The sequence below is a fragment of the Heteronotia binoei genome, chromosome 5, assembly GCF_032191835.1.
Source record: "Heteronotia binoei isolate CCM8104 ecotype False Entrance Well chromosome 5, APGP_CSIRO_Hbin_v1, whole genome shotgun sequence".
In the NCBI taxonomy this organism is placed as follows: domain Eukaryota; kingdom Metazoa; phylum Chordata; class Lepidosauria; order Squamata; family Gekkonidae; genus Heteronotia; species Heteronotia binoei.
Window position 1 is genome coordinate 38,179,232 of NC_083227.1, and position 20,862 is coordinate 38,200,093.

At 43.7% G+C, this 20,862-nt stretch overlaps 2 protein-coding genes across 4 annotated transcripts in view; one reads left to right on the forward strand and one right to left on the reverse strand.

Moving 5' to 3' along the window:
* Nucleotides 1-1,118: 1,118 nt before the first annotated feature.
* Nucleotides 1,119-13,934, reverse strand: GTF2H4 (general transcription factor IIH subunit 4). Of its 3 annotated transcripts, none has more exons than XM_060239193.1 (13): nucleotides 13,739-13,934; nucleotides 12,961-13,065; nucleotides 12,051-12,182; nucleotides 11,446-11,542; nucleotides 10,482-10,570; nucleotides 9,696-9,804; nucleotides 9,537-9,605; nucleotides 7,385-7,468; nucleotides 6,994-7,126; nucleotides 5,393-5,523; nucleotides 4,897-4,944; nucleotides 2,941-3,019; nucleotides 1,119-1,919 (listed from the first exon to the last, which is right to left on the reverse strand). In XM_060239193.1, the coding sequence occupies exons 1-13, from the start codon at nucleotides 13,867-13,869 to the stop codon at nucleotides 1,747-1,749; spliced, it is 1,380 nt and encodes a 459-aa protein (XP_060095176.1). In that variant the 5' UTR covers nucleotides 13,870-13,934; the 3' UTR covers nucleotides 1,119-1,746. The 3 variants fall into 3 exon arrangements, with proteins under 3 accessions (XP_060095176.1, XP_060095175.1, XP_060095177.1); XM_060239192.1 differs by having other exon boundaries at nucleotides 9,696-9,807; XM_060239194.1 differs by lacking the exon at nucleotides 2,941-3,019 and having other exon boundaries at nucleotides 9,696-9,807.
* A 2,132-nt stretch (nucleotides 13,935-16,066) lies between these two features.
* The window catches only part of VARS2 (valyl-tRNA synthetase 2, mitochondrial), a 36,011-nt gene continuing 31,215 nt past the window's right edge, over nucleotides 16,067-20,862 (forward strand). Inside the window, exons 1-4 of the mRNA XM_060239191.1 lie at nucleotides 16,067-16,209; nucleotides 16,798-17,155; nucleotides 18,519-18,603; nucleotides 20,377-20,477. Coding sequence (XP_060095174.1) covers nucleotides 16,913-17,155; nucleotides 18,519-18,603; nucleotides 20,377-20,477 — 429 coding nt within the window. The 5' untranslated portion in view covers nucleotides 16,067-16,209; nucleotides 16,798-16,912. The remainder of the gene's footprint in view (nucleotides 16,210-16,797; nucleotides 17,156-18,518; nucleotides 18,604-20,376; nucleotides 20,478-20,862) is intronic.

The following is a 20,862-nucleotide window of genomic DNA, read 5'->3' on the forward strand; positions in this document are numbered from 1 at the left end:
CCTCGCAGCAGACATCCTGTGAGGTAGGTGGAGCTGAGAGCTCTGACAGAAACTGTTCTTCCCAGAATAGCCTCTGAGTTATGACTGACCCCAAATCCCTCCAGCAGTTGCATGTGGAGGGATAGGGAAACAAACCTGGTTCTCCCAGATATGAGTCCACATACTTAACCACTAGATCAAACTAGCTCTGGGAGTGTATGTGGTCCCCCTCCCACTTTATCCTCACAACAACCCTGTGAAGAAGGCCAGGTTGCGAAACGGTGCCACTTTGTGAACTTTATGCTCAACAGGGAAGTGAACAGTCAGGTACTTTTTCTAACTACACCTCAGGGTCTGCATCCTGAATTTGAGGCACAGGGTAGCCCTTGCAACACTCCAAGCTACTGAGCTCTTTTTTGACAGAGGAAACAAAATCACCACGGCTTCCTTCCACACCCTCATGCTCTACAAATACCTTTCAGATGAAGCATTTATTCATACTTCCGGTTCAAAAAAACAAGTAGAAAAAAAAAGACTTATTTACCGTTAGGCTCTCATTGGATTCTGTCCAATTTCCCCAAACTTACTGGAGTCTCACACTGCTTATCAATTTCCATTCAAGTGACATTAGCCTCTTTCAGTTCCATCTTAGCCAAGGGGCTGAAAATAACAGCCTCCTTATTTACAGTTTTATTTCTTCTGTCTTCTCAAGATGTGTGGTGGACTGTGACTTTGTTGCAGTGCTTTGATCTTTTCTGGCTTGAGAGAGGAGAGTAAAGGGGGCAGTGCTTCATACTCATTGTGTCACGACTAAGAACCTAGGAAAGAAACTGATAAGGTTGGTGCAACCTCTGTGCTCCTGGCAGTAGGCCTTTGCTGTTCACTACAGTTGTAGTTATGGACCAGTGGAGGTTTACTCTTCCCATTCAATACTGAGAAAAAGTTCTAAAGAACACAGGACCAGTAAGAACTTCTTCTGTACCAGCTGCCTACAAAATCCACAAGTATTTTTCTCCCTCAGCATGGAGATGCAGTCCTAGGACTTGGTGGGCTTGCTGGCTTTCCTAATTTATGTGTGAAGTTACAGACATTCTCCCTTGTGCACACTCTCACACAAGAAAACAAGGCAAAACCCCAAAGGTTGCAGTCTGTCATATATGAGTAGAACAGCCGTTGAATCTTACCTCTCCTACTAAAAGGAGGCATCTCAGTAGAACTGCGTGGAAGGTGGGCTACATAGCCCTTGTTACTGATTTAAAATAATACATTGAGCATCCCAAACATTCAAAGGACACTGGCATTTCACTCTCTCACTGATGCTTTAAGGTAACCTGCCTATCAGCAGTCTCTCTCTCACACACACACACACACACACACACTGGTATGGGTCCTCTAAGGAGTAGGACACGGTGCTTACAAACTATTTGAACATTTTAGGCTCAGATCTGGTCCATAATAAAACTAGCCCAATTTCAATACCCTCCTGCCAGGAAGAACTGCTGACAGGTGATAAAGTTTTAACTATTTCACTGCTTAAACTGGAACTTCCAGGGCTTCCCTTCCTCCAACAGTTCTCTTCTTCATGCCTGAACAGGAGTCACCACACAACCCCCATCACACCTTCTTCTTGGTCATCAAACTTGTGGGTATTCTCCTTTAGGATATTCACTCAAAGTTATGAGGGAGGGATCCAGCAAATTACACCCTGCTCTACTACCATGTAGTATCAAGGGTGGAAGGGAGAAGCTCTGAGCTTTATTAGTCTCCTCAGGAACTGTGTTTCTGTCGCTTCCAGAACCGCTTGACATCCGAATGGCCAGCAGGAGTCACCACCATGAGGCGTCTGGCTGGGTTCTCAAAGACAAGCACCCCGAGTTCCCTTGCATGATCACGCAGTAGCTCAAAATCCACTTGGGACAGGAACTGGTTGTATAGGACACCTAAGAGGGAGCAAAGCCACAGCGTAAGGATAAAGAGGATCCCAGAAAGGGAAGATACATGAAGCAGCTGGAAGCTTAAATAAAGAAGGGCATAAAAGTGGCCATGAGAAGGGAAAGTACAAGGCCAAATCGGTGAGGAGAAGACCAAAAAGGGGAAACATGATACTAACAGAAGGGCAGATCATGGTTAAATTAGGCAGAAGAAAGAGGAAAATGTGGTAAGATAAAAGAAAGTGGAGATGAGGAAAAGTAATGGAGATGAGAAAAAAAAATGGATCAGATAGAAGAGAATACAGGCCAAGTGTTATGAGGAGAAGAGGATTATGGGCCAAAAGTTTTGTTGAACAAATTAAAGGGGAGAGGGAGATAAAAGCAAAGGAAGCAGAGAATCAGAAAAGTGCAGGCAACAGATAGGTTGCAGGGGAAAGGAAGAGGAGAAAAGAGAGGCACCAGAGAGGAAGAGAAGAACAAGTGCAATGTGAACAGAGAGAGAACAACGTGGATGCATGCAGAACAGATTATAACTGCATTTCTAAAACCTTGGTAACCCAACTGAGCTCAAGGTGGCTTTCATCCAAACAACAACAAAATAATTTAAAATACAATATAATAAAATCTAATACAGCAGCTCCGCAGGGGCATAGCACTCAGTTGGTAGCCGCAGACCTTCCAGCAGAGGTTGGTTTTGACATCCTCTGAAAACCAACCAGATCAGAGGCAGCTCCAAACCCCAAAGAAGCGATTCCACCACCTCAGAACCACAGCCCTCCTCTCTTTCAGACGGCCTCCCCTTCATTGATTAATATGTATGGATCAAAGTTCAGCCCACAGGACATAAACAGCAGATGGGTTCATGATGGGAAAGGCAGAAAACTGGAAAGGAAAATCAATTATTGTCCTGGAGAGGTGCATGGGGGGGGGGGGGGAACTGTCATAGCACAAAAATCTACCTGAGGGAGACAAAGTTCACTTTCTTTCCTTATCACATTCCTTACAGGATCTTTCTTCCATACATACTCACCCTCAGAGAAGCGCAGCCGATCCCTTTCCAGTTCCCACAGTCGGATCTGATCTGTGATGGTGGGGGGCAGCACTGGAGTCTGTTGGGAGACCAAACAGAAGAAATTATGGGTATGTGACAAGCCAAGGTGCAGAAAAAAAGATTGGTTTTTCTTGTTGCTTCAGCAGCTGAGCCTTCCCTTAGCATTTGCCTGTTCCCCCTTACCCAGAATCCCAGTTACTCTTCCACACCAACATTAAAACCCAGTACAGACAACAGCCATACACACTGACTGAATGTGTGAGGAGGGAAAGCAGGTGAAAGCATTGGCCCTGCCTTCTGTAATCATATGGTTGCCTCTATGGTGCCATCATGTGGAGGAAGTGGTCGCATGAACCCTCTCTCCCTGTGATCAGCAACATTCAGAAAGCAGCACTGTTGAACATGGAGAGAAGACATACATGTGGCTACTTCTTTGGTGTGGTCATACCCTTTTAATGTCCTGCTGATCATGTGAATCCCCCCCCAACATCTATACAGGGCTTCACTCTCAGTCCTTAGTGTCTCTCATCTTATTGTTAGAGAAGCTGAGAAACAGAGGTAGTCCTACTAAACATTCATGTGTTACTTTACATAGCCTGCCATTCTCACTGGTACTCAAGGTGGATTACAGGATTAGAAATCAATGCAATAATATGTACAAACAATGCAATAAAACTGAATTACAAAATTAGAGAACACTGAAATCAGAAACAGTTCCAAGCATAATCTTGCAGCTATTCTGAGATTTGTGGTTGGGATTGAGAGCTCAGAATATTAGGGTGCAGAAGAGGTTTTTTAAAAGCCCTATTTTGGGGAGGGGTGTATGTTAGTCTGTGGTTTTCTCCCAAATGGGACATATCTGTGGAAAGGGAAAGTGGAGAAAAAAAAAAGTTCCCTTGGAAAGTTATTGAAGCTTTATTTTGCACAGATAACATTGGTTTCTTCGACTAGATATCTCATTAGAGATTACATTATTACCTTTTCTAGCAGTGATCACAAAAGGGGCTGGTAACCTTTTTTGACCCAATTTTTCTCTGAATCATTGTCTTTGATCAGGGTCTGAAGTCAAGGATGTGTAACTTAACCCACCCTGATTGCTACCATAGTAATAATAGCGTGCCAGAAAGCTGCAACCAACTCAGGGTCATCCAGGACCAGGGAGTCCTCAAGGCAAGAGATGAGCATAGGTGGTTTACTGTTGCCTTTCTCTGCACAGCAGCTCGTCTCACTTGGTGGCGCTCTCCCATCCAAGTACTGATAGTGGCCAACCCTCTTTGCTTCCATGCTCTGATGAGATAGAGCTAGGCTGGGCTGTGTTGCCATGTCTTATTATTACTTGTAGTGGTGCTTACATGCTGTAAAGCATGGTGGGTTTGAAGGACACATGACATAGCCACTGTGATGCAGGTATGGGCCAGGTCAATGCCTGGATGGAAGTTATAGCCTCCCTATTTCCACAGGAGTCCCAGATTAAGTCATTATGGACTTCTGTCTTCTGGTTGCCAACTACTGTCTTCTGGTTGCCATCCGCTAGTCCTTCCCTCAGGCAAACTGGCCCACTATTCATCTACCAGATCCTTCTCCACAGTGGCTCCTGTCTCGTGGAATGGACTCCCTAAGGAAGAGAAAGGACCACTGTTTCTAGAAAGTTTTCAGGAGGGCCTGTAGGCTGTTCTATTTGGGCTTGTAACAGGGTTTAAGAGGCAGGCATTTTCAGAAGAAAGGGCAAAATAGTTTTTTCCTGTATTTTCTATTGAGTTTTTAGTGTTGTAAGCCATCTTGAGCCACAAGGGAAAAGTGGAGTATAAACATTTTAATAAAGCACATGAAAAGAAAATGGGACAGAAATACACACAATAATAAAATATAATCTATAGGACATCCTTCCAAAGTAACTCAGGAATGCTGGTTTCCAGCCTTCCTTCTCTTCCTCACCTGTTTTAGCATCACAGAGTGGGCTCGGGTACGCAGAAAGTGAATGATCTATAGAAAAGAGAGAACCCAAGAAATTAATCAAAAGCTGGTCTTACCACATTTTGATCACATAATTACTTGATCCCTGTTGTACATATATGAACATATGAAGCTGCCTTATACTGAATCAGACCCTTGGTCCATCAAAGTCAGTATTGTCTTCTCAGACTGGCAGTGGCTCTCCAGGGTCTCAAGCTGAGGTTTTTCACACCATTTTGCCTGGACCCTTTTTTGGAGATGCCGGGGATTGAACCTGGGATCTTCTGCTTACCAAGCAGATGCTCTACCAGTGAGCCACCGTCCCTCCCCGGTTGTCAATGAATGTTGTGTCCATGAGGAGAAATATCCCTTGGAACCCAGCAACAAAGGAAACAAAGCGGCCTTCCAAACAAGCTGCAACCTTCAACCCTCTTCAAAGTGGCTTGCTTACTTTCAGTTGCCTCCCAGTGATTCTCACCTGATCTGCTGTGATGCCATTGGCGATGGCCTGCTGCACACTCTCTCGGGTGACTTGAGCCACCACCAAATTGGGGAAACGATACAGCATTTCTGAGAAGAGGGCAATGAGGGCGATCTGCAACTCAGAGTCTGGAAGAAGGTAGAGGGTTGGGGGGCAGGGGGAGAAGCAGAGAGAAAAAGAGTCACATTTTTATTTCTTAAAGTCAGTATGCAGGTTCAAGCCTCCCTGGGAAAGGAACCTTTTAAGCAAAATGAGATCTCCCTCAGCCCAGATTAGGAGTGGTAGTGCTTGCATGTATTCATTGGGTTGTAATGCCAAGATACTCTTAAACTCACTCAAAGGCACACTCTCCTTTTATCAGATGAAATAAGCCTTGGAATTGAAAACAGGTTGTCAGCTAAATTCTAGAGAACATTGCTTAAATGAAGCCCCTAAAATTTATTTATTTTTACGATATTTATAGTCCACCTTTCTCACTGAGTCTTAAGGCAGATTACACAGTGCACGTCTATGGCTGTGATCACACACACTAAATAATGCACTTTCAACCTACTTTCAATGCACTTTCCAACTGAATTTTATTGTGTGAACTGGCAAAATCCAGTTGGAAAGTGCATTGAAAGTGGATTGAAAGTGGATTATTTAATGTGTGTGATCACAGCCTATATGATCAAGATGGTGGGACACCCAATTATTAATGCAATAGGGTTTGGATTGCAGAAATCTGGAAAAATCATAAGCATTTGAATGTCACATGTTAAACCATGAAGAAGTTAGCGGAAGCATACTTACAGCAAAAGACTGGACAGCACAGAATAGTCCACAGCAATGTTCCCTCTAAGCTACAGAGTCTTGTGAGCAAAAATTCTGCTTTGTAAGCTACTAGCATTAAAGTTGTGAGCTATTGCATAACTTAGTGTGTTCTGGGGTTATCCTTCATGAGCTAAGACAAACATGTGTGAGCTGGAAGATAAAAATCTGTGAGCTAGCTCATGCTAACTCAGCTTAGAGGGAACACTGGTCCACAGTCCCTCCCTACTCCTTTATCAAAACAACTTCCTGAACCATTTGATTAAGCACAGCCCTATTACCTGTGTAAAAAGTCCTCCTGAATAATTCAGTTTTTTCTAGTTTGCAGAATGCCAGGACAATGGAAGCCTTCCTAACCAGGCAGGCCTTTCCATAAAGTGGGGGCCCACAACAGAGTGCGCATATGAAACAGAAAGGAAAGAGACTCCAGGTAATTTATTCTATTGGTTCGACTTGTTTTATTGATAACGTTTCCTTTTATTTACTGATTTTATTACTTTAATGAATCCGTTTTTATAGCCTAATGGCTTTGAATGGCTGACGCAGAGAAGCCAGATAAATTAAAATCAACTATTTATCAACCCTTGCATTTTTATGTTTAATAAACTTTATATCAACCCTTGCATTTTATGCTATGTTTAACAAGCAAAGCCAGGCAGGCAGTTAAGCAAGCCAAACAAGACATGAGGAGGAAAGAAGCTAATGAACCAGGGGAAGATATGGCAATGCAATCCCAGCGAAAGAAGCAAACCAGGACGACAGGGACACACTGGGCTTTGACCTCTGACCTGTGTATGCATAAATCCTGTAGTTAGTCTCCACAACAATGAAGCCCTGGTTGTGGGTGTCCACTGTGGTGCCTGAGATGCCAGAGGAAAGGTTGATGGCCAGGCGAGTTGGGTAGTAACGCCTGGATTTCCTCTAGAACAGGAGAAGAAAGGAGAAGAAAGGACAGCAGTGGTAAGACACTGGCTGGTTTGAGACCCCCTCCCCCTCTATTTACAACTTAGTTGACAATTCACAGCACACATCTATGATCCCAATTTACAACTAAAGCCTTATCAATACTGCTGCTAACATCTTCAGTTTCCCAGCCTGTGGCTGTCTGGATATTTTTTTCCCCAAACTATGGCTTCCCTCAAATCATGCATCCACTTCTTATGCCTGTCTAGGCATTACCTTCCTTTGAAAGACCAGGCCAAACTCCCGAAGATGCTGAAGGAAATTCAGCAAAGAGTCACTCATCCCTTCCACAGAATAATCCTGGAAGAGAGACAAACAGGGCTGGTACAAACAGGCAAGCATATCGCTGGAATTAATCAGCATGCAGTGACTGACGGATGATTGTGTGAATGATGGCTTGGCTGAAAAGCACAGCAGCCCAGTTCACAAGTCACCATGAATGCACATGCAATCTGTGTGTATGGTGTACACTTGATTTGGTGTAGTGGTTAAGTGTAGTGGTTAAGTGTGCTGACTCTTATCTGGGAGAACCGGGTTTGATTCCCCACTCCTCCACTTGCACCTGCTAGCATGGCCTTGGGTCAGCCATAGCCCTGGCAGAGGTTGTCCTTGAAAGGGCAGCTGCTGTGAGAGCCCTCTCCAGCCCCACCCACCTCACAGGGTGTCTGTTGTGGGGGAGGAAGGTAAAGGAGATTGTGAGCCGCTCTGAGACCCTTCGGAGTGGAGGGTGGGATATAAATCCAATATCTTCTTCATCTTCTTCTTCTTCTTCATTATAAATGCTGTGAGTAATTATGTTATGTTTGATACATGTCCAGCTGAACATGTAGTTGAAACTTCACATTTATCTAGGCACTTGGTCATGTTTCATTTGTAAAGTGACCTTGGCTCTTCCTTACAAATAGGATGCACACACATTTGCAGTTACATCTGAACAGGGCTTGAGATGCAATACAGAATTGCACTTACTCTGCAATGGCTCATTCACACATCCAGGCCATCACATGAAGCTGGATTTATCAAGTGATGAGTGGGCATGTACAAGTCAACTCACAATTACCTTGTACAGGGATAAATGTTTTCTTTAAATTCTGCTAAGTGCTCTCTAAATGATGAGGAAAGAATGTCAAATTATAATTTGACTGGGCTGGCCATTACATCTTCACTGATTTCTGTGCTGGCAAACAGCTCCATGGTGACTGCCAAAATATATCCACAGAAGGCAGGCTTAGCTTAATATACCGAACCCTGGTTTCACTGGATGTTGGGATTCTAGCCTTGGTGACTTCTAACCATGTCCACCATAGTGTTTGGTATGTTCACAACCAGCTATGACTTTGAATATCACCTTTCCTATATGGAAAAGCTAAAGAGTCTATGGTAGGGATCCCCAACATGGTGCCCACCAAGTGTTTTAGAAAGTGGGCAGAGTCAGATGGGGTTCCTGACCAGCAAGGTTTCTGACTGACTGTGCAAATTAAAACCATATTGTTTTGGCAGAAGCTGCCACCACAGTATTGGTTTTGTTCCTTCCTTCAACCTTCTTTTCCAGTGTATTTTTAAAATTTGCTCCTCTTTTTTCCTGCCCTTGGACTTCCTCTGTGAGTGAGTGTATGTGTGTGTGTGTGGGGGGGGAGCTCTGCTTCCCATGGTGGTCATTTTGTGGTTGGCTCCACCTCCTGGGGGCAGCCATTTTGTGGTTGTACCCAGCACCCTGTGTCACAATTCCAAACATGTCCACTGGCTCAAAAAGGTTGAAGACCCTGGTCTAGGGTGTTTAAGCTACAGAAATAATGTGTGTGTGTGGGGGGAAATGAAATATTGTTGAATTAGGAAGCATGTAGGAGGACAGAAGACATTGGATTTATATTCCGCCCTCCACTCAAGAGTCTCAGAGCGGCTCACAATCTCCTTTATCTCCCTCCTCAACAACAGACACCCTGTGAGGTGGGTGGGGCTGAGAGGACTCTCGCAGCAGCTGCCCTTTCAAGGACAACCTCTGCCAGAGCTATGGCTGACCCAAGGCCATTCCAGCAGGTGCAAGTGGAGGAGTGGGGAATCAAACCTGGTTCTCCCAGATAAGAGTCCACACACTTAACCACTACATCAAACTGTAGAGAGGATTACCAGAGAGATTATCCAACAACTTAATTAGGGTCAGAAATATATATATGAATAAAAATTTTAGTCCTGTTACTGATGACAGTAAATCTCTAAGTCAGTATAAGTATATATTTGTTTGTGTGTGTATGCATATATATATTTCCCTGTTATGCCTAGTTATGGAATTTACCCCATCTCCCCACTCTCTTTATAAGCCCTATACTCAATGGATTGGAACAGAGCAAAATGCCCTGCCTTACCTCACCTTGCCAAGAGTGGAGAAACTGAGCTGAAAGAGGAAGGAAAGGATCTCCACCAGATCCATGCCCCGAGTCTGTAGCGAGCAATACAGAGAAAGGCGAGGGGTTAAAAACACAGCTGAGGGACAAACAGAGAATCAGGGGCTGAGGTTGTGGGCAGTCACCTCAGCTGACTGGAGATATTGCAGCATGAAGTACCAGAGCTGAGATGAGGTGTCCAGCAGCAGGAACTGGAAACCGGAAGACGTGATGCAAGGTGGTTCTCCAGGCTCACTACTGAAAAGAGAAAGGCACAGAGGTCAAAGGCAACATGGTATTAAAACTGCAGGGTGGGGAGGGGAGATGGTGTGCCTTACTTCTGTTTGGCTCTTTCTCACATGCATACATCCACCCACCATGTAAAGAAGTACATTTTTCTCCACACAAGGAAGCCTTAACTGAGTGAAGATCTCTCAGCACTCTCCTAAGCCTTGTTTTCAAGTCAGGAGGTAGTTCTTTTTACAGAGAACAGTTCTCTCTATGGTGGACAGAGGCACTGCAGGAAAGAATGGAGTAGCTACTCTTCCAGTATTCAGTTAGGAACAGAGATACAGCCTCCTATGTAAAAAGGTTTCTGTATTCCTCTGGTCTCCCCAGTTTTTAACCTTCCCTCTGAGGACCAGAATGTACATTATAGATGCCACGAGAAGGAGAGGGGAATTTTAAGATGTTCCCTGACTTGGAGACTTACTGTCATCAGTGACAGGACTAAAATTTTTATTCTTTAAACATGCGGCTGGATTAAAGCTGCTGTTCACTAGAGGTATATAGAGAGGTTCCAGAACCAAGTGCCTTCCCCTGTTATGCCAAAGGAAGTCAGAATACTGCCTCGTCTACTCTTCATTCCCAGTGTCATAGCCCTAAATCTTTTAAAATCGTCTGTTCAGCTTGGTCTCATCTCTGCCACTTACCTCTTCATCAGTCCAGCTTCAATGAGCAGCTGAGCTAAGTCTTGGCTCACTGCTGCACTTGGAGAGCCCACCATAAAGTGCAGGATGACCTAATGGAAACATAAGGAGGGGGGGAAGCAGAAGGCTCAGACCTCTTCAGCTGCATTTTGCATTGATGCTTTTGCGCTGGTAAGTTTACCACTAGGACAAAATCAACTGCATTGTGGCTTCATTTTGCACTAGCTGTAGCAATTGCTATGTAAACATAATAGGAAATTGCTATGTAAGCATAATAGACGTACTAACTGGCCCAGTTTGGTTAAAGAAGGGATGTGGTCCCCAACAGCACAGCTAGGACAGGGCCAGCAGAGGGATCACTAGAATGCACTCTGGAATGGGCTTTTGAGTTAGCAATGGCTGCTCATTCAGTGCTATCTATGCAACTGACCCACTGAAATCAGCCACTAAGGCAAATGGAAATAAGTTAAGACCTCCATCCAAGATCCAGTAAACACAGCATTATTTGAAATGGCCCCTGTGCAGATGTGGGACAGTGATTCATCCTTGTTCGACTCAAACCAAAAGATACGGAAATGCAGCACATAATTACTTTATATTAAATCAAACTGCTGGTGAATTTCATACTGTCTACTGGCAGTGATCCTATGTCTCATTATCTCAACACTTGCTATCTAACAGTTTTTAAGCCAGGGACTGGTCCTTCTGTATGTAAAGCATGTGCTCTACTACTACTGGACCCTGGGAAGGAAGGGAAAGGGAAAGGAGAGAAGGAGAGCCCTACTATTCCCTGACTCATATCTCAGTATTCAAAAGAGAATCCTTGAACAAATCCAGGAGATCCTTGATGAGGTGCAAGTGTAACAACAGTACCCAAGCATTTACTTTAGAGGCAAGCCCCTCCAACCTCTGCACCTTTCAGCCCTATCGTTAGCTATGAAGAAGTCAAAGGACAAAAGGCACTCACCTCCCACCTCTCCTCAGCATACTTGTCAAGAGATGGGACATCTCGGGCATGTTTGTCTGGCCCCAGCTGGCTGGTGTCATCAGACCAGGCTTTGCCTCTACACAGACAGGACGAGAAGCAAGACATGATATATTTTATTTATTTATTGTCATCAAGACAAGCTGACTTCTGGCAACCCCTAGTGGGGTTTGAAGGCAAAGGGATGTTCAGAAGTGGCTTGCCATAATCTGCCTCTGCATCATGACCCTGGTATTCCTTGGAGCCTCCCATCCAAATACTAGCTAGAGCTGGCCCTGCTTAGCTTCCAAGATCTGATGAGATCCAGCTAGCCTGGGATATCCAGGTCAGGGCAAAGTATGATCTGTTTTAAACATATTCATTCTGTTGCCAATGTAATATGTGATTCACAGTTAAAGAACACCATGGAAGACATGGGGGGGAGAGAGGAAAATTATGTTTGAGAGCAGGGGGCAGAGAATTTCAATTACATAAGCACATGTGAATTGTTTCTCTTGCACAATAATGAAGTCATGCTTTCTTAGTCTCTACAAAATCACAACCTTCTGCCTTGATTCTCAAACCACAAGTATGTTCAAGGTACTCACCCTCCTAGCAGAGCAATGCGCAAGTTCTCCTTGAAGATGGGGTTCAAGATGATCCCTTGAAGCCCACCTGGCAGCAACTGTGTGTGCCAGAGTCGCAGCCCCAACAAGATATCTGAGCTTTCATCCTGCTCCCTGCAGAATAAGAGAAAACTGTGAGATAAATGAGGACAGAATCTAGAAGAAACATGTAAGGACAAGCCGGTAAGGGGTTTCCTCGGCCTCTATTTCCTGTTCGTTGGCCCTCCAAGCCTTCTGAGGTTAGGCAGTTAGCAAACCAACAAAAATACTTCTTGGTCATAGTACCAGCAGGGCAGAACTCCCTTCCCAGGGATCTCTATCCCCCTCCATCATTGTCTTCTGCCTAGCAAGTGAAGACTTTTTTTTGTTTTGCTAGGCATTTCCTTAATGACCTCTCCTTTCTGCCCTATGTTTTAACTGCTTGTTCCTTAAAAAAAACCCCAACGTATTTTATTTCTGGTTTTATGCTGAGTGTTAGAATGGTCTGCTTTTAATTACCTTGGTGACCCTGATGGGGCAAAAAGTTGGGATAATAATTTTGTAAATAAAAATAAATAAAATAAATTAATTGATTGTTTGCTGTGTGAAACAGGATGCTGGGGTAGATAGACCAATGGCCTGATCCAGAATACTTCTTATATTGGTACATACGGAGAGACACACTACACAGCCATGAAACTCCCTTCCCCATGAGATTTATCAAAGCCCAACCTGGAGAATTTCCAGAGCCATTCTTAGCTGGGCTGGCTTTCAACAGCCCTCATTGAACAGGCTTAGGGGACTTTATTCAGCCTACTAGTTTCATTTTAATGGATACTGGTGGTGGTTTTAATACAGTGTCATGCAAGTTCTAGGGGATGTGGCAGATCAGAAATTCAAGCACAGAACTTACTTGACGTATTCCTTCTTTACCCATGATGCTACAGCTGCTTGAGGGAGGGGCTGCTCCAGGAAGAGCATTCGCATTACATAATTCTTAGCCAATCCTGGCAGCTCACTAAAAAACAAAGAACATGACACTTTCTCAGATATTTAATACCGAAGGATATTAAATATTTTTACCAAGTACCTCCTGCTTGAAAGCTGCCACGAAAGTTCAGTCACCCCAAAAGCTCTCTTTCTGAAAAGGTTTAAATAGCATTCTGCTTATTGCACCACAGATGCCAGTTAGATAAATTGTGAAAACTTCCACATAAATAAGAGAAGTTGGAGGATGATAAATCAGTTCAAGATGCCTGTGAGCAAAATTCTTTAGTTAAAAATACTGCTTTTACAAATGAGACACACAAATGCATTTTATTTTTAATGTTTAAAACTTGACAATGGTAAATGTTTATCTACCTCAGGAAACAACTCATTTTAACAATTTAAAGAACCATGGCTATTTAGTTTAAATAACAGGAATAGATCTTCTGGTTCCTCTGAGCAGATACAATCAAATAGTGCAGCTAATTTGGAAGTAACACCAGAGCACACAAAACCCCAAACTGCACAGTAATCCTTACACCCAATGTATACCTATAAATACACTGTTAGCATGCCAGAGACCTATGTCCCAGCATTATCAGGCAAGAATTGATCATATTCTGTTATCAGCAATCTGGGTTGTTCAGTTAAATTGCTCCCTATTGGGCACTTCCATGCACAGGAAGCTATGGATCCTTACTCACCGGAAGACTGCTAGGCAGGTGGCAGGATGATTGTACAGCCGGTCTAAGATCCCCGGGCTAAGGCCCCTCAGGAATTCATGAAGGTTCTTGCATTTCAGCTGCACCCTCTGAAGCTTCATCACGGAGTCCATAACAGTCTACAGGCCAAAGAAGGAAGGTATAGGTAAGGGACTCTGATAATCTGCAATGTGGTGCTGGAGGATTTTATGGATACTCTGGACAGCCAAAAAGACATGAGGGTTCTAGGTGAAATCAAGCCTGAACTCTCCCTAGAGGCTAAAATGATTAAACCAAGGCTATCATTCACTGGTCATATTGTAAGAAAACGAGACTCACTGGAAAAGACAATAATGGTAGGAAAAGCTGAAGGACAGTGGAAAACCAGGAAGACCCAACATGAGATGGGTCATCACACAAGTTACATTTGCAACAAAATGGAAGGTAGAAGTGTGCCTAAACTCAGAGGATTGGAAAGACAAATTAGCTGGATATGCAGTAATGGCGAAACTAACAAGTTATGTAAAATAAAAAGCTGATAAAAGAATTCCAGGATAAATTGAAAGCACTAATATTTTATTTAATTAGGAGAAAAGACAGAAGTTACTGAAATGTTATACATGAACTATCATATTGAAATGTCTGAAGAATGGGGAAAAAGTGAGAAAGTGTGAAAAGTAGGGGGCTTATTTAATATTCACTATTCACTTATTTAATATTCACAATTACCATATCACATTATTATATGTTTTAGATATTTTTAAAAACTGTTAATAGACTTACAGGGCAGTACATAGAATAGATTATGTGTTAATATTAAGTATTCAGTAGTATGAAATCACCATTTAAAGTAATATTAATTAAAGCTTGGTGAAGAATCAACGTTATCAAAATTGTGTTTTTTTCTTTTTTTAAATACATATAATCTATGGATAACTGAAGGAGGGGGCGGAAAGGACAACAAAGGAGGTAGGAATAGTTTTGACTCTCATGGATTATGCCACAAATCACTAATCCTGAACAGGCCTACTCAGCATCCCTACCCAAGTCTAATTCATGGGCCTACTTGCAAGATAGTATTCTTAGGGTGACACTTCCAAGACCAGATATATATGTGCAACACAAGAAGGAAAAGTCCTTAGATCGTGTCTCCTACATTCTGCAGAGAATTTTTCAGATTCTCCAGGTTTTAAAAAATCTATTCAAGTGGTAAGGTAGCACATCAAGATGATGACACTGAATTCCTTTCAGATATACTAGTTTACTAAATACAGAGTGTTTTCCACTGGATGCAGTATTCAGAATTGCAAGCCCCACCCCCATGGTCTCCAATGATGCAGTCGACTTGGCCATTACATTCTGTTGCATATCCAGATCAAGCCAACTGAAACTTGTAACCCCTCAAGATGTAAATTGGAAGCAAGCATTTATGGTTCAAGAGCTCATTCTGGACATTTCTACTCTTTACCCCTCTCTACTTGGCCTCTGCTCCCATTATTAGATGTAGAGTCAGAGTATGCCTGTTTTCACAACTGAGCTCAGGGCTGGTGTTAGCATACCCTGAGGTGGGACAGGTGCCAGGGCCGTGGTTTCTGATGGGTCCCACTGGGACTCTCTGTTCATTCATATCCTCTGATGCCTGCACTCACACACTTCCCCTGCCTGCCACTGCTTTGACAGCCTATACTCCCGGTTGCGTCTGCTGCCTAGCACCGCTGGAGAAGAGCACATGGGTGATTATGGCAGCGGCACTATCAGGTGAAGGGCATGCAGGCAGCGTGAGCAGCTGTGATTGCAGATTGTTGGAGAGCCTGAAAGCAGGCAGACGAAGGACTCAGAGGCAGGGGAGGTCATATAGGTGGGCAAAAAGGAGTTCCGTGTAGTGGCCATAGGGGGCCCCTGAGCATTCTTGCCCAGTGACCCCAAAACATGGAACTCCCGGTAGGTACGCACAGGATTACAGCCTTTGCCATCATATTGTACTATTAAATGCGCAAACCGTTTTGTAAATTTTATATCGTCTTCCGGAAACCTCCCCTCCAAACAACGCTGATGGCTAACAGAAAGGACTGTCTGCCTACCTCCACACCCGATTCCCAAAGTTTCCCACTAAAATCAGAGGCGCCCCCTTTTAAAAATTCCCCTGCCGTTAACTGGATTTCATTGTGTTGCTCGCCACCCTCTCCCTTCCCTTCCTCTGCAACTACAGGCAACCCCGAGGCTCCCTCCCGGCAGCTCACCAGGCTTGCATTGCCCAGACTTCAAATCCTCACGGCTTCTTCCCGAACCACAGAGCAAAGCCCTCCCTCCCCTTCCGATCTCCCGTCATGCATTTCACACAGGAAACCCGAGATCGTGGGTAGGACTGCATGCTGCACGTGAAGCGGCTTTCCCCTATGCCCTTGCAGGCAAGCAGAGGGATCGGCCAAGAATGTACTTGTGTTCTGCTTCGTGTACCTTTGGTGTGTTTGAAGGTAAATCCGAAGTCGCGTTTATTACAATACCTGGGTTATAAATGAGAGCCGGAATCCTGGGTGCTTTCCCCAGCTCTGAGAATGGAAAGGGAATAGAGTCCAGTGGTCAGAGCAAATGGTGGCAACCGAGGTCTGTGGACAGGCTTCTTGTGCCTTTGAACAACCTCGTGCCACGAAGAAATTCAGTTGGGGAAGCTTTTCCTGTCGTGGCATCCGCAAGGCTGGGAAAGATTTCTCACCTGCTGTGTTTCTGCTGGCGGATACAGCACATAGGGGCTGTTTGGAGGGAAACGTAGCGGTCCTGTTGACGCAGAAGCAGAGGCAAGAATGTGGCATTAGATTGTGGTGGCATAAAGACTAATTCTTCTTACTTTAAATAAAGTTATATGGGAATAGAGCATGCTTGCTTAACTGGCATGAGGCACCGTGTTCTATATAATATTAACGTATGTAAATAGTTGAGATGTCGGTGTATATGCTTCTGCTTTCTCCTTTCTTGACAAGCCAGCATGAGTGAAACATCTGAGAATTTGGAACTTATCCATGTGTGATTAGGGTCTTATTTTGTTGGGGTTTGTCTTTGTGCAGATTGTGTCTCCTACGTGCCTACTGAAGACAGAAGAGATTTCTGTCAGTCGTGAGAGGAGGCATCATAATTTTTCATCCATGCATCTATAAAGATTGAACACAGCCGCTCACAAACATGCCATCAACCCAGCTTAATTGTGGTACCAGCCAGAGGCTGCATTCTCTCTGCAGTCTGCTTCTGGCCAAGAAGAGAAGCTGGGAGGTCCCTGGTGGGTGGAAAGCATATTCCCAAGCCTGGAAGCCTGATCCCAATAAGCAGGCAGGTAAATTGGCTCATTTGAAAAACCGGGCAGAGAAACAGAAGCGGCAACGGGAGAGGATGGAGTCCATTGAAGTCAGGCTGGCAACAGACCCGAAGGTGAGGCAGCCCGTGGAACAGAAGATGGCCAAATGTTGATTGACTGGCTGTTATTAACAAGGGAATGCAGTTAGATGCTGACAGATCTGTAGACCAGATCTGGAGTGGAATGGGGTGATGTGGGAGACCATAGCATGGTGGTCTTGTGATCTGTTATTGGAAACATAAAGTACGTAGAATTTATTTAAAATACTTGGTAGCAATATTCCCTCTAAGCTGTGGAGTCTTGTGACTAAAAATTATACTTTGTGAGCTACTGGGATTAAAGCTGTGAGCTGCTGCATAAATTAGTTTGTTCTGGGGTCATCCTTCCTGAGCTAAGACAAAAATATGTGGGCTGAATGCTAAAAAACTGTGCGCTAGCTCACACTAACTCAGCTTAGAGGGAACACTGCTTGATAGTTCTCTTTTTCTAAAAAAAATGCTCAGGGTTACTTACATCCACTGTGACAAACAGAAATAGCTAAAAACTAGCATATTATGGTGCACCAGTAAAAAAAAAAAACCCAATAAAAGCAGCCAGTAAAACTTCCTTTTCAAATAGCAGCAGAGTGAAATACATTATAGTCCAACTAAAGTATTGCATATAGTATGCATAGTTCTAAACCAGACCAATATTTTCAAGTTTACAGCCTCCACCCCCCCCAAAAAAAACCCCCCCACCAGTAACCAGTTTCAAATAAATCCTAGGGGGAAATATTCTTACCTAAGAAGCTAATGCTTAGGAAGGTGGATACCCAGTGAGTAGCTGTAAAGAGGGTACTCCATGGTCACGGTGCCACCAAAGTAAAGGCCCTGTCTCTGGCTGCTGTCCACCTTACTGTTGAAGGTGGGGAACAAAAAGCAGGACCACTAAGGATGGATTGACTGCAAAGGAAATTAAATGACACCACTGAGGACTGTGATGTTGCACAGATACAGTTACATATACTTCAGCTTTGATTTAGAATGAAGACTGAATGGTGTTTTGTGTGGCACTGAGTGAGCTGCAATGAAGCCCAGTCTTGCCTGATCTCATTTGTGAAACGGGAAACAATTCGAACTTGGAAACTCAGCAGGGTTGGCCATGGTTCATACTTAGATGGAAGACCACCAAGAAAAATTTGGGTTGCTACACAGAGGCAGGCAATGGCAAACCCCCTCTGCTTATTGCTTTAAAAACTCCATAGTCCTGAGGTTGCCGTGAGTCAGTTGTGTGATTGTATGCAGTTGTTATTATTATATGCTTTTCCTTCCATCTGTATTATAAGAATATGAGTGATACTTTATGCTGTTTGCAACTGAATGGTAAATGATTTCATTTTTTTCTCCTCAGCGCAAAAGTCTGCAGTTAAAATTTATCTTTGTTTTTTTCCTTCCTCAGAAAAAGCTTCCAAGACAAACCAGGGCCTTGGCTTTAAAAAGTGAAGTTCTGTATGACATCCCCACTGTAGCTGGAGAAAAAAAAGGTACAGTGGAATTTTTAAAAACTCTTTGTTCTTCATAGTGTGTTCTTTATCCAGATAGGTGTAAAAAAGAAACATCGTCTGAAATAGCAAGCTTGGTACAAAGATTATCAGAAATTCTGTGCCAAAGAAACCTCAGGGGAATAGAATACAGCCCTATTAAAATGCAATGTCTATGGGCAGGAAGAACTTAAGCTATTCTGTGTTGCCAGCACTGAGCATCTCAGTTAAACTGGGCTCTCAGTAGCTGTGTGTGCAATGTTAGCACATCACAGCAGGCCTTGTCCTAGCATGCTTGTGTTGCATGCAGAGAAGAAGAGTTGTTTTTTATATCCTGGTTTTCACTAAGGAGTCTCAGAGTGGCTTACAATTGCCTTCCCTTCCTGTCCTCACAACAGACACCCTGTGAAGCAGGTGGGACTGAGAGAGCTCTGAAAGAATTATGACAGACTCAAGATCATCCAGCTGGCTTCATGAGGAGGAGTGGGGAATCAAATCTCCAAATTAGAGTCCACTGCTTTTAACGGTTACACCATGCTGGCAGCTACAGGCCCACTTTAAATGAGATCCTGGACATATCTTATTTATCTATATTATTTATAGTCAGCTTTTCTCATAGGGATTCAAGGTGAGTTATACATAGGGAGTCATAAGAACATAAGAGAAGCCACATTGGATCAGGCCAATGGCCCATCCAGTCCAACACTCTGCATCACACAGTGACCGAAAAAACCAGGTGCCATCAGGAGGACCACCAGTGGGGCCAGGACATTAGAAGCCCTCCCACTGTGCTCCCCCAAGCACCAAGAATACAGACCATCACTGTACAGTACAGTCAACAAAATGGGACATTCAGTAATCAAACTGAAGCACTGCAGTATTAACATGATGCAGTACACAGAAGTTACATAATGGGATCCTACTGCAAAGCTGTACACAGCAATATGGACCACAGTCCCATTAATTTATCCTGGTAAACTTGCCAACCATTTTGTATAGTTCAACCCTGTTAGTTTTGTAGAAAAGCCCTCTTGAATAGTTCAATTTTGCATAGTTGTGGAAGGCCAGGAGAGTGAGAGCTTTCCTTAGGCAAGCCATTCTGGAGGCAGGAGCCAAAACAGAGAAAGCATGTATGCGGACAGTGTCTGATTTTGCCCATTTGCAGATTGGCACCTTCAGAAGCCCGTGCCAAGAATGAAATTGTGGTGCAGCGTAGGGAAAATTTACATGAGTCATTTTTTTGCTAACTGGAGTAACACATACATTGACTTTAATTTTGCACGTTCAGCAGGTATGAAAGTGCCTGTTTGCCTAGCATAATTCTGCTTCCAGGAATCAATTTTTTTGGGGGGGGGGGTAGGAATGGTGGGAGGAGTGAGTGGATGGCCTTCTGAAGCCAGGACAGCTATATACACTTTAGGTTCATGAAATGTGCAAAGAGTGTAAAGCAGAACTGTAATCACAGAAGGAGGGAGAAATTCATATCTTGCTGGGAAATTCATATCAGCAGGGAAGATGGCAAAGTGAGAATGGGAAAAGGGAAGGAAGCCAGGGGACAAGAGGCAAACAAGTCCTTCTTAATCTCCTCCTAAGAGTCAGACATTGCCACACATTTCCAAGTTTTCCTTCTTCTGTCACAAGGGCTAGAAACTGAAAGGCTGATGGGTTTCATACCTTGTAATAATTTGATGACACTTACGCAGTTTAAATCCTGAATAATGTCCTTTAAAAATAATAATAATAACATAGTTCTCTGTATGTTTGTCTTACCCACAGATACCTCAGGACCACTGCCTGCCTCCTATAGCCCACGCTACACTGAAGCTGCCTGGTATGCTTGGTGGGTGAAGGAGGGATTTTTAAAGCCAGAATACCAGGTAGAGAATTATATGATGTAAATTACTTGCATTCAGTTCTGTTGTAAATGAATAAGATGAGGGCTCTTCCCTGAAACTTGATGGATGTACAGATGGACCTCGGAGCTGGTGATGCTACAAGGTGGCAAGGGAGTGTGCCTGTAGATGGAGGTTGCTCTGTCTTCAGATTGTGAATCATAGCAGGTAAGAGTCAGAGGCACACACAGGCAGCAGAATGAGGTTGTAGCATTGGCCACACTACTTCAGACCTCAGATGGCTGATTCCACCTTTGGATGGTTGTTTACATATAGAAATCTCCATGTGGATAGAAAGCAAGCAGGAAGAAAGGTTCTAACCCCCTCCCTTTAATTTTGGTATGTTAAAAGCTGCTCCTTTTCTATTTGC